We start from the raw sequence: 13,883 nt of genomic DNA on the forward strand, positions 1-13,883 counted from the left end.
TGAAGAGCAGCTCCTGCAGCTCCCACAGCTCCCCCCAGATAAGTCTGGGAGGCTGGGATTGAGGCCCTCATAGTGAGGGAGAGAATTGGGTAAGGCTGGGGCTGGGAATGTTGCCCAGCTGGGATGGTACTTGGGGCATGGAGCTTGGGGTCCAGGGCAGGAATGTGCAGCCACAGGGCCTAGCTGGGGAATGGGATGGAGCATCGATAGCTCATCCAGCAAGACTGCAGGGGCGTGGGCTCCCTGCAACTGTGTGCATTTCTGGGAGGAGTGTGTGGGGCGCGTGTCCCCCAGATTTCTGCACAGGGCAGGGATGGCTGCAGGCTGTGGGGTGGGGAGGCTGGGAGCCCTGCACCTCCATGGCAAGGTCCCCCATGCCTGCCTGGCAGCAGTGGGGTTGGTGGCACAGAGTTGTGCCCTCTGCTGCTGCCTGGTGGGTAGAGGGTGCCTCGCCATGGCAGTGAAGGACTCCTGGTGGTGACATTGAGCCTCCCTGCTCCACTCTGCTTTCCCATGCTGGGTCCCACCTGTTGGGCCATAGAGGCCCCCAGGTGGAAGGCAGCAGGGCGGGGAGCCCCAAGCCTACAGCAGGAAGCCTGCATCAGCTCCCCCTGCCAAAGGCTCTGCTCCAGCTGGGCTGCACATGGGGGAAGGGGAACTGCACTCTGCTTTAGCCACAGCTGCCACTGCCTCCCATGGGTGGCAGCCAGAAATAGGGCATTGCTAGGGGCCCCTGGCTCCATAGCCTTGGAAGCTGGGGGCCCCCCACTAGCAAGACTGGAGGGGGCAGGGGATGTGGATGGTCAGTGAGGGGCACTGGCAGGCAGAGGGAGCTGTGGGTTAGGAGGGGCACCAGCAAGGGCCTAGCGGGCTGTGAGTCAGGAGGAAGGAGCACCGGCAGGGCCAGAAGGCTGTGGATCAGGAGCCAAGGGCACTGGCAGGGCTGGTGGGGCTGTGGGTGAGGAGTGAGGGTCACCAGCCAGGGTAAGGAGCAGCAGTTCAGGAGTGAGGGGCACCAGCAGGACCAGAAAGCTGTGGGTTGAAAGTGAGGAGCACCAGAAGGGCTGTGGGGGCTGTGGGTGGGGAGTAAGGGAACCAACAGGGATGGGGTTCTGTGGCTTGGGAGTGAGGGGTAATGGCATGGGCAGGGCATCGGCATATCAGGGCTGCTCATCACCACAAAGCGGGGAGGGGGGTTCAGCCTGCACAGATGCAGCCCATGATCCCAGTCTCCCCCCTTGCCATGGCAAGTAGGGTGCAACTGAGATCTGATCCCTGATCCCAATATCATATGTCCTGCTACATGTGTAGCTTGGCAGGAGGCATGACTTTTGGAAATGTGAATCACATCCTATCATGCCTTTAAAAGAATGTCTATCAGCAGCCCATGTCTCATCTAAGACATCCATGTTTATGTCTGACAACCCATGGACACTTTCTATTTTTCACAAAATTGAGAACAAACCAAAACCACAAACATTCAGAAGAAGAATACACATTTCTGGGATACATATTTTGAGATGGGAAAGTGAAAAATGCTCTAAAGAAATATATTATATTAAATGCTTCTTACTCCTTTCCTTAGGCATCCTATATGCTTCCCGAATATTTTCAGTGTACATTGGAATGATGGGCTGAGGAAGAGAAAAAAAAAAAGATAAGACTTTAATAATGAACATGTAATAAAAAGTCCATGTTTCTCTTCTGTCTATGTACCCAATTATTTCAAGAAAGAAGAAGATATGTTTATACTCTAAGACACTTCCAGAGTGGATATGATCTTGCCTAGGAGTCTTGTTTCCAGTTAAGGAATTATTCACACTTATTCGAAAATGTACATTGGAGAGCTGGTCAAGATTGAATTTGGGCTGGGTGAAGCTGAGTGCAGCCCAGCTAAGGGGCTGGGGGTGTAATGATAGATATGGATGCCAGCTCCTGGACATGGGACATGGTATAAGGGGAGGTTCAGAGCTGTGTATTTACCGTTGGCATCAGGGCAATTTCATGGGAAGCATCTTGCCTAGGACCCTCTTCGGTTACTTCACAGGCGAGACAGGTGGGTGGACTGCCCGAGACAAGTGGGCAGGCCAACATCTGGACTGGCCCAGGCCAGGGACAGCCCACTCGTTACACCCATCCATTCAGGGTCAGACCAGTCCCTGTTTTTGGGGTCAGGAAAGACTCTTACCCCATTTCAGACTCATACAGATTGTAGATTTTGCCTTCTTCTGCAATGTGGGATGTGGCCCTCTTCTTTTAATCTCAGAGCATATTTTATCAACCTTGCTGCAGCAGCACAATGGCCACATTGGCCTCTCTGCTCTACCTATGGCAGGTTAGGTCTTATGATGGTGTCAGGATTGACTATGTAGTTTTGATAAGAGGTTAGGTAATGGATTTGTACAGGACAGTTTGGATGGAGATGATCCTGCCACTGGCAGATGGTTGGACTAGATGAACTATGGAGGTCCCTTCCAGTCCTACTTTTTTATGATTCTAAGATTTTGTAAGTGATCAATGTATTAGGAGGCTGACAATTTTAAGAAGCCACATTATAGAGCTCAGTTACACAAGTTTAGGCCCCACATTTTATGCATATCAAAAATATTAAGTTACAACATAATTAATCTCTGCTCCCAATATTGCATTGTCATCAGCTGTGTGTTTCTGCTCAGTGATAAAACTGATTGTGTGTGTATTTATCTAAGGAGGGGGATATGAACAGGGTTGCCCTAAAATGTCAAAATATTTTATATACAGATATAAACTGATGGTTACAAAAAAACCCCCAAATTTTATGCAAGTGGGCAAAAATGAACATAAAGATGAATGAGAGACTTTTTCATGGGTAGGTGTAACAAGGGACCCCAAACCCCTGTTAGGCCAGTAGTATAGAGGGAGATAGCAAGTGGCAGAATCCGTATTATTTAAACAGAGCAAGTGCAACTTAGGCTAGGTGCAAAGGGCAGCAGGTATGAGCAGTACAGTTAAATGGGCTGCAGGACCAAACTTTCAGACCGCAGACAGAAAAATGCTGTGCTGCTGATTAGGGAGTTAGCAGCACCTGGGCTTTGTTACTACCAAGCCAGATTAGGTGACCAGAAGGGAGAAAAGGAAGGGGCCATATAAGCCTGAGCCTGGGGCTAGAGAGACAGTATGGACCAGATCTCTACAACAGAAGCAGGAAGCATGGAGCAGTATACAGGGAGAAAAATAAGGTCTTTGCTTCTGTTTGAGTCTATTTAAGTCTGTTTAACTGTGAGGTTTAGGGTGGCTTAAAGGGGAGGAGGAAGCCATGAAAGGGTGCCCTAGGGCTGCCACAGAAGGTATCAATAAGAGACCCTGCATTTTGGGGCTGTGGTTTGAGGGTCTAGTGCAGGGTCCAAGAGGTCAGTCTGAGGATCCAGGGAAGACAGGGAGAAAGTGGCAGAGACCAGAGATGTACTTGGCCATCTTGAGCTGCAGGCTCAAGGTCTAGCATACATGCAGCCTGGTCTGTAGCCTGGAGTGTTGACAGGGACTAGTACCTAAAGAAGGGCTTTAAGGGTAGGTGACCTGAAGGCTGCCCTGAAGGCTGCCCATTGTGGACAGGGGGAGCTGAAGTGGGAGAATGGTTGATGTGTGCCCACCAGGGGTCTCTTGGCTGTCTCTGGTGGCAAACCCATTACAGTATGGAAGGACAGTTCCTACAAAGCATCAACAGCACAGTTTGGACATGTCCGGGATGTGTATGAGGTCACCCACAAATATGAAAAAAGTGAGAGGTAAGTGAAGACAAAAGATATCCAGGGGTCAGAAAAAACCTGCAGAAAAAACCGGCACAATGCACACTTGGCTAGCGTGCGCTGCTGAAAAGAGTAGGTGGCCTGCCCAGAGCCGTGCTTTTTTGCTAGCCAGGCTCCACACAACAGAATCACCACAGCTGCAGCCCTAGGAAGCCCCCAGGATCCCAGGTAAGACTTCTGGGGCTAGCAGTGCTGGCCTCAGCCTCCCCTACCCTACCCAGTTAACTTGCCACGTGCCAAAGCAAAGTGTGGTGCTGCTACTTGTCCCCAGGGAACCAAACATCCATGCATGTCTGGACATACCCATGGTGTCTGAAATAAGAAGGCACTCAACAAATTCTGTCAAAGGGACAGCTGCGTTAGCTGATGACAACATCTCAGAGGAAGAGGGTTAAATTGATATGGTTTAGCTCTCATCCAATCAGATAAAGCATATGCCCAACAGAATTTTTACTATAAAGCAGCTGATGCATAATAAAGCCAAGCCTCCTCTGTTCTACGCTTAGTGGTAACTGGTTGCCTGCCAATATCCTTATATCCATTGGAATGATTGATGCTTACGGGTGTATTACTCACCACTTTGGCATCTATAGCCAGTTGAGCAAAGCCTTTATGATGAGCCCATACAAGTTTGTAAGTTTCATCACTAAAGAGTGCTTCTCGAGCACCACCTGGTGCGACAGCCACCACTCGGCCATTTTTTAGTGCATTCATACATTCTTCCTTTGTACCTGATATAGATGAAAAAGCTTCTAACAATGATTGAAGACCTGTAAAAAAGATGTACCAACAAAATTATTAGAACTTAAATCATGCCACATATACAGCTTTTGTATGACAGAAAAATATAGTCAAATATAGTAACATAAAAACATTACTAAAAGTCTGGTGGCTACTTAGAACACAAGACCAAGAAATATGTGTTGGAGGAAAAACAATGTATAAGCTAACAAGGTTCCTTGGGTGAATTTGATATCTTTTATTAGACCAACCCAAATAGTTGGAGAATAGTTATTAAGCAAGCTTTCGAGTTCAAAAACCCTTCGTCAGGCTAAGGAAGTTTCAGCAGTTGGTGTGTGCTCTTCCTGGATGGAATGAAAAGTAAAGAAGCCAGCGGCTGGGCTGGGAAGTCAGTTGCCAGGCAGATTATAATGTGTCAAAAATCCAATGTCTACATTTAGTCTGTGATCTCTAGTATCCAGGAGGTTGATGAAATGGAGCTCATAGGCTTGTCTCTGGGAAGTGTTGTGTAAGTTTCCTTTGAGGATCAGGACTGAGAGATTGGAGAGAGAGTGGCCCTCCTGTGAGAAATGTGCCCCCACCGGTAATTGGGTATTCCTGTCTTTGATAGATTTCCGGTGTACGTTCATTCTGGTGCGCAGTCGTTGTCTGGTCTTGCCTACATATTTTCCATCAGGGCATTTGGTGCATTGGATGAGGTATAGTACATTTCTGGAGGTGCAGCTATCAAAGACAGAAATACCCAATTACCGGTGGGGGCACATTTCTCACAGGAGGGCCACTCTCTCTCCAATCTCTTACTCCTGATCTTCAAGGGAAACTTACACGACACTTCCCAGAGATGAGCCTATGAACTCCATTTCATCAACCTCCTGGATACTAGAGATCATGGACTAAACATAGACATTGGATTTTTGACACATTATAATCTGCCTGGCAACTGACTTCCCCGCCCCCCCGCTGGCTTCTTTACTTTTCATTCCATCCAGGAAGAGCACACACCAACTGCTGAAACTTCCTTAGCCTGACGAAGGGTTTTTGAACCCGAAAGCTTGCTTAATAACTATTCTCCAACTATTTGGGTTGGTCTAATAAAAGATATCAAATTCACCCAAGGAACCTTGTCTGCCTGTGTCCTTAGACCAACATGGCTACAACCTACACCCCTGCAATGTATAAGCTATGCACTTCTGACATTACACTTTATCCTGAGAAGTATGGGAAAGAACCTGACACTTGTATATGCCTATATTCTTCTCCCCTTCCTTTTCCCTTTCTTTTAAAAAAATTAAAAATATATTTTTATTAAATGCAAGTAAAATTGGAAAAATAAAATATTCCAGGAATTGCTCCGTTCAAGTTGCATTAAATATAAATTAATATCTATTTCTGGTTTTCCTTTAAAACATGAACACACTAAACATTACATTTGTTTATGTAAAATGTACACAATAAAAACACAGCCTCTGCAACAAGGTCAAGTTAAGCTGTTGTAGTCAAAAGGAAAAGGAAGGCAATGCAACAATTAAGCTCCTGACAAAACCTTTTGTAATGGGGCAGTCTGTCCCTTCAAGAGGGAACAGCCCTGTTAAAAGACCCCAGATGCATGTCCTGCTAGGAGTCTTAAACAGCTCCCAGAAGAGAGCATGCAAGAGGAGGGAGCTGCAGTGAATGGGACTGTTTGCTGGCAGAAGAGGCCATACTACTGTGCTGGGAACTAAAGCCTTCTCCGCAGGTGCCCAGGATGAACCAGAAGGGCTTGTTTTGGGGGGGCATTTCTTTGTTTTTTTGTGTGGTACCTAAGGCCTGTGTTATTTGGGAGGACTGACTGAGGAGTTCCTCAAGGAGCATTGCAAAGCCCACCTGCAAAAGCTAACTCTACACCTTTCTATTGCATAGCTAGTTGAGTGAAATTCCCTGCTACATGATCAGTGGTAATGACACTACCCCAAAAGTTTTAGAAGCTCAAAAAGGGAGAGAGAGAGAGACTTGTGTGTGTGAAAATTGTATGCAGATTTGTGAGATATGTGTTGCATTCCTCCCATTCCTCATTTCATTATCAAAATGCAGTATAGGGACACAACTGTGCTAATGAACATGCTAAACTTCCCTAAAACAAAACATACTTTTATATACATGAAAGTATTTAACTATATACAATAAAAATAATTTTACCTGGTAATTTAAAAAAATAACGATGGACTACTGACACACACAATCTGTGCGTCAATAGAAAGTACCTAGCTACAAAGATGATGTGGTCTATAGAAATAGCTCCATGATAAAAAGTAATAACACATGGTCCTTCTGGTATGTTTTCCAAGCCATGAAGCTCATAACCTGTTTGAAGCATAAAGTAGAATTTATTAATGTTAATTTTAGGTGATTTGGAATTTGAATATAAGCTATTTGCTAGAAAGAAGTGTGAAATTAAGGAGCAAGCAGTGTAGAGCAGCAACTAAAAGGATTTTCAATGCTTGGTAACTTCATAAGAATTCAGACCCAGATTCTTAAAGGCATTTGGAGATTTCTCTGCTGAGTATAGAATGACCAAAGTTATTCAGACACTTCAACATGACTTAAGTATTGAAAAGCACGAAGCTGGATGAAAGTACTATATTTTATCATGTACAAGATGCCCAAAATAAAATGGGAACCTTGCCTCTTCTTGAAAGGCAGAATGTAGAAAAAGACTTCTGCAGATTCATGGCTAACTGCATGATGGAGTCCTCCTGGAAATGCCAAGTATGAAGGAAGTGAAGCATCAGGAGGAACTTCCTCGTTTTGCAGAATTTCTCCAGTGATGTCACACTTCATGGATACTTTGTTTCCAAGAGGATTTATGCTGTCAGACAACATTAGGCCCCAAACTAGAGGTGTACTGACGTCTCTGTCAATATTGGATCAGCACTGATAACGGGAAAAATGTCCCTAAAGGGAAAATTTACATTATCAGGGAGAGCACCCTGCTGGTAGGCTATTGGATTAGTATCAGCCAATTGGTATCGACCATCGGTATGGGCCAAAAAAATCTTTATTGGTGCACCCCTACCCCAGACCCTTGAAGAGGGTAGTAGCAAGACTTTTAGTTATTTACTGTAAGTAGTTCTTTATATAGGAGTTTCTTCATCACAAGCTGCAGCAAGATACTATGAACAGCTACTTGCTGTTTCGGGCACAAGCTTCACCCAATAGTTTCAGCTACAAGAGGGTAAACACAGGACTGCACTCCTTCAGTTAGCTGAACAGACATAAGCAGCAGCCATATTCATACTTGACGTGCCATGCACTGGTTTCTAGGAATGCCACATTTCTAACAAAAAAACCCCAGCTTCCCCACTTAAACCACACTCCCCAATCTGGAGGAGCAGATTTATTTATGCAGACTGGTTTTGTTTATGCTTTTCTAGGATTATGTTTCTGCAGACCATTAAAATACCATCTTAGACTAGAGAGAGTTTTTAAGTTCAAAAGCAACCCTTTTTTGTCCAAAAGACCTTCACTCAACCAGAATACCAACAACTCAATGTCAGAATACTCACTTGCAATGTAACAGAGGCAGGGGGCTGGACTCGATGATCTTCCAAGGTCCCTTCCAGCCCTAATGACTATGAAATCTATGAAACAGAACCAGCCTCCAGTCCTTGCTCTAGATTAGGGACTTGGACTCGAACTTGACACTCCTGCATTCATGTGAGCATAATAACCACTGAATATTTATCCCCATCTCTCACATCAGTATAAATTATTTGGGGGGAAAGCAAGGTTAGGTCTCAAATGAAGGTTTCAAACACACATTTCCAAAGGATATTGCCTCAGCATACCCTGCTAGGGTGGTGAGAATAGACTCCTAAAATGTGAGATTTAATAGTTCAAGTCCATGCTCTAAGAATGCCAGAGTAAGGGTTAGAAATGCTCTCCTACTTCCTAGTTGAGCATTTTTCAGATGAGCAGCATGCATGATGTGGTGGAGAAATCCATCTTTTTTTTTCACAAGAAAGAGCTGACTTGGCTTACCTAGGTAACCTCAGGATAGGTAGGCCTGATGGTTTACAATCCCATGCCAGGATAGTTATTTACCCTGCAGTTGAATGCTATCATTAAAACTGAGAGGCTCTCTTGGAAGAGAACTCTGGATCTCAGTTCCTTCTCCCAAGAGGATGTATGATGTTTACTTTGTATGAAAAACAGAAATAAAAAGTTCTGGAGAGTCACATACTCAACACTAGATTATACCCAGGACAAGACTGGCAACTTCAGTATTATTTATGCCAGGTATAAAGGCAGACTTTTGTGAAGATTTGTTTTCAAAACTAAAACATTACAGTGAAATTAAGGAAAGTAACCCAGGAAAATCGGGTTCTGGATGATGAAGTGCAAAGGAAATTGTTATACTGGTTTTTAAAAATCAAATAAAGTCAGACTATATACAAATAAAGAGCCCTATGGGGGATCTGGAAGGAGTGGACAGGGACAATATAAAAGGGAGAAACCAAGAAGACTTCTGCAGAATCCTATTTTGCTTTACTCTTGAAGCTGAGCCATTGCACTTGGTATTTAGCATTCACTAAACGAACACAGAGCAGCAGAGAATTTTCTGCCCTCAGGAACAAGACCATGGACCTAACACAGGGCCTTCTCCCTTACAGAGCAACATCCATCCCACTAAGGCACACACCTTCTATCTTGCTTACTTTCTCCTGGTTTCAAATCTCTCACACCTGACCACCCAGGGAGCTCAGCTTCATAAAGAAGGGCTCTAATGCATTCTCTGGATGCCATTCAAGCCCTCCTTGTTCTGGCCAGGAATGCTCTGGGAGACCCAGGACTAGTGGTTAGAGTACTATGCTGGGCAGTGAAGTCAGAGAGATGCAGGTGTGAGAGGAACAGGAGCCTAGGACCTGGGTCACCCACTTCCCAGACAAGTGCCCTGTCCACAAGGCTAAAGAATGGACTGGCTTTCCTCCTCCTCCTGGTTTTTGTCAGGCCAGAGGACCAAAACTTGGTCTCAGCTATACATGCAGAGCCTGCTTAGGTTGCCCAGGAGCCAGGGGATTAAGACTGAACGCTGGGTTTGTGTGTCAAAAACAGTGAGGTGGTTGAATAACTGCTATTTGGGTATGCAATTAAAACAGGATTCTGCCAGTTGCTTACTTCCAGCTTCAATAGTCAATGAGAGCTGGAAATAGACTGTTCTGTGCCTGCAAGGAAAGTGAGTTTGGGGTGGGGTTCAGATTCTGAGTTTATGAGCTTGGAGCCTCCTAATCCTAAAAATGGTGATTACATAATCAGTTCTCAAAGGGGTCCATATTTAATCATCAGTTCACTGAATCATCCAACCACCTGAAAACCAAAATAAAATTAAACAAAAACTTGCTGGCATTTCTACTGTATGCATCCTATCTTTCAGTTTATGTAATTTAGCTACATTTGCATAAGGAGGGGGAAGAGAGGAGTTGTAGGAAAGGCAAGCAGGGTTATCATCTACCTGGGAAATTAAATATGTCCCTTACTGATGAAATTTCAAAATACTGGGAACATGCCAGATTAAAATGAGGTATATGTTTTATTGCCAAACAGCTCTTCCACAAATGTTAATATCTTAAAAATAAAAGCTAAATTGATAATTGCAGTTTTAAAAAAATAAAAACCTAATAAACCATTTCCTGTTAAATTTTAGTGCACAGTGAAGAGCTGTCATTTTTGTTAGTACGGAAACAAGCAAATGCTATATTTGGCAATCTATCTCCCCCCATTTCTACTACTTGTGTCCAGGTGTTTTAAGCCTTCTTCAGAGGGCTTAAACTGGGCATTGGCTGCAGCCAAGGCTGGGGATTTTGACTGGGGTGTGCCCATGTTCCCACTGGGACCAAAGCTGGAGATTTCTGGCTAAAGGGTCTTGCCCCTCCACTCGGGGTCAGACCAATCACCATATTTGAGGTCACAAAGGAATTTTATCCCATCATCAGATTGGTATGTACTATGGAGGATTTTGCCTTCCTCTGTAGTGGGGAGGTGTGACCCTCTACTTTGGATGTCTTGGGTGGTTTTTTTATCAACCATTTAAGGAAGCAGGATATTGGCTGCTGTGATTCCTCTGCTTTTCCTGTGGCAGGTTAGGGTATTATGTCAGGGTTGACGGTACTTTTAGAAAGAGTTTAGATTATGGATTGTATAAAATGGGCTCTGCCTTTCCCAGTGCATTCCATTTTTGTATCATAAGATGTAACCTCTTTTTGGGGCAGGGATTCTTGTGTACTCTGTTGCCCTTAGCAAAAATAGTACTGTTTTTCCAGTTAGTTGAAGACACCTAAAGTTTATCTACTGGAGTCATTTACCTAATTAAAATAGATTTAGAGTTGCAAGCTAATAAAGTTTCACTTACCATGCCATATTCGTCCATACAAATCCCAGAAATATATGAAGGCTTTCCTTGCACTTTCCCAGATATCATCAGAATGATTTGACTTTATCTTAGCAAACCTCTTATAAATTACAGCAAAAATACAATTAGAGTAGAGCCAGAGGATGAGTATTATAGGAAAAATTAAAATTACAGCCACAACCACTAAGATGACCACATAAATAAACATGTCTCCAAATATTCCATGATATTCCATTCTTCCGATATGTAAGCGAGGCAGCTTATAGAAGTCATAGGTGTCTCCCCTAAGAATCCTGTTCTTCCTGCCCTTTCCTGTAAAAAAGTAAAACAGAAAATGAATGTAACTCCTTCCATAGCCGTGACAGCATCATCAGCTAGCGGGGAAAAGACCACTGATAATAAGAGTAATTAGCATTAAATATAAAGGCTAATGTTAGTTTTTCATTAAGGATAATATTTTTACTAATTTATAAGCATAGACTGGGCCACAATTATTTTGCCTCCTGTTAATGGGTTTGTTTTCACAGTAGTGAGAAAAGTAATTGAAGTATGGAGTATGAGATAGCCAATATGGTTGCTAGTTTAAACTAGTGTGGGTATCTCTCTCCAGCACTGAATAATAGGCAACATAGACATACCTATTTGCCATTTTGCTGCACTCTGCTGTCAGACATTTTGTTATCTGTCTTCTGTCAGGGTCTGCCTGCAGCTGCCTGTTCCTCTCCAGTATGAAACAGCTGAAAACAGCTCACAGCTCCTCCATTCCTTGCCATACTTTGGGTCAAAAGCAGCATGTTAGGGTGACAATATTTGGATCTTGGGGAGCCCTGGATTTGCAGCTGAATAAAGGCTTTAATCTGTGTCTCAGCAAAGCTGTTGACAAGGCAGAATGATATATTAAAAGTAACATTGCAAGGCGCTTAGGCAAGCATTTTCCTAACAATATAGTAGTGTTGTAGATTTATAGTCCATTGTGTAAGAAGAACAAGATGCAGCCCACCAGCTATTATTAGGAGATAAAGCAGAAGCAAGACCTTGGAGATGGTGCTGGAGTCAGCAAGAAACAGCAAGTGACAGAGAGAAGCAGGGTCCACGGTCTTGAGCATGCGAGCAAAAAGGCATGTAAATGAATAAAATGCATGGGCAATACCATGCTAATGAAGTAAACAGTAAACAGAGGCGGAGCTTGAGATAGGAGGAAATATGGTGGAACAAAGGAGGGGCAAAGGTGGAGTAAATGTTAACGAATATGAACCAAGGTGTATAAACCTGAAAAGAACTAATGTTCATTGCTGCTCCCCGGTTTGTTGTTTTTTTGGGAGCTTGCCCAAAGTTGTCTCCATTCTGAATAAAGCTGTTGGATAGCAATGTTTGTTTGTGTTTGCTCCCTGAGCAACTGGATCCATGAGCAATTGAATTGTTGTCTCCCTAGTCATTGGGTGCTGCATGGAGCTGGGGTCTAACAAGGCACAGCTTAATATAGCTCTTAAAAACGCAGTACTGAGTTCAACCAACTATCAAATGAAATGGGGCAACACTCTTGTCAGAAAGCATGTGTAATTGAGAGACATTAGAAATGTTAAAATCTGTAGGTCTAGATAATTTGGACTGTTAAATATCAAGAGCTGTTAAAAGCTGGCCACAGAGATTTCCCACCTGTTGTATTAGAATTCTATTACATCTTGAAACTCCAAGAAACATTAAACTTGAGGCCCTGGCCTCAAGGCCCAAGTATTTATAAATTAAATAAATATTAATTTATTTATGCAATGGAATCTAAGGAATTTTATCCTGGATCCTGCTGCTGATGCATGATTATTGCTGTCATGGATAAAATTCTTTAGATCCTCATCATGTATCTGATCAGTTGCTGGACCTCAAAAGACTCAGCAAGTAGGCCAGCATTGGCTCCCCAGTGCCAGGCTGCACAGTGCACCTTTCTCTTGACCAGCAGGCAAGGAACCCAGCATAAAAATCCTGAGTACCCTATCTGCCAGGGCATCCTGGAACTGGAGAATCCATTCTCTGGATCGGCAGGATCAAGAAGAGAAAAGCCCTGAGTCTAAGACACAGTCTCCCAACAGCATCAGACTGCATGGCATAGCTTTAAGTGTCCCAGCATGAGGGAAGACGGATTGTGACCCCAAGCTCCCTGTGCACCAGGGTACTTAAAGCTGCATTGTGATGCCCAGTGGTACAGCTCTAAACATCCCAGCATACAGGCTGCACTGCATGCTTTTGAGAGGTCCCCAGGGCTGGCACACAGCTGCTGGCTGCCCCCTTGCTGATCAGCTTATCTCTAGGGTAAGGCCACTCCCAGGTCTGGGATAAAGGTATATCCCTTAAAAGGCATGCCAAGCAGCCTGCCACCAAGTTAATGACATGGCTTCATATGTCCCAGCCCCAGTAGTGTACCTAAGGTGGGGCAACCTGCACCAACAACACCCACAGCTAGAAGTTGCTACTTCTTCCAATGTTCAAAAGAAAAGAAGATGTGATGATCCAATTAACCAAAAAATGGCAGCAGTCTAAGTAACTGAATCCAGTATCCCGTTATATTAATTAACATAAAAAGATTAAAGGGTAGGAATAAAAAAAAATCCAGTCAATATGGTTCATGGAAAATAAATACAATCGCAACCCTGGTTGCATTCTTTGAGGAGGTAACAAGTTTATTTGATAAAGGTAGCTGTTTAGATGTAACACACTTAATTCTGTAAGGCATTTGGCAGAGCACCACATGACTTTCAGTTAGAACAAAACAAAGCAAACAGCATGACACAGTATGAGTAATTACTTATAATTAGTTAAAACACAGCTAAAGAAACCAGAAATTGTCTTCAAGGTATGAATGATTCTAGTAGGGACTGAAGGAACTGATACCAATGCCTATACAACTCATTTTTTTCATGTCTCCTAACCTAAAGGGGTGTGTCCCAGTCTCTGCTCTAGCAGGTGCTCCTGCGCCGCCC

At 43.9% G+C, this 13,883-nt stretch overlaps 1 protein-coding gene across 1 annotated transcript in view; it reads right to left on the reverse strand.

Annotated features, from left to right (window-relative positions):
- Positions 1 to 13,883, reverse strand: part of LOC102384478 (transmembrane protein 68-like) — a 47,051-nt gene that overhangs the window by 16,077 nt on the left and 17,091 nt on the right. Inside the window, 5 exon segments of the mRNA XM_014526353.1 lie at positions 1,574 to 1,634; positions 4,362 to 4,555; positions 6,702 to 6,866; positions 10,912 to 11,109; positions 11,112 to 11,223. Coding sequence (XP_014381839.1) covers positions 1,574 to 1,634; positions 4,362 to 4,555; positions 6,702 to 6,866; positions 10,912 to 11,109; positions 11,112 to 11,223 — 730 coding nt within the window.

This window comes from Alligator sinensis, unplaced genomic scaffold (genome assembly GCF_000455745.1).
Source record: "Alligator sinensis unplaced genomic scaffold, ASM45574v1 scaffold1104_1, whole genome shotgun sequence".
Taxonomy (NCBI): Eukaryota; Metazoa; Chordata; order Crocodylia; family Alligatoridae; genus Alligator; species Alligator sinensis.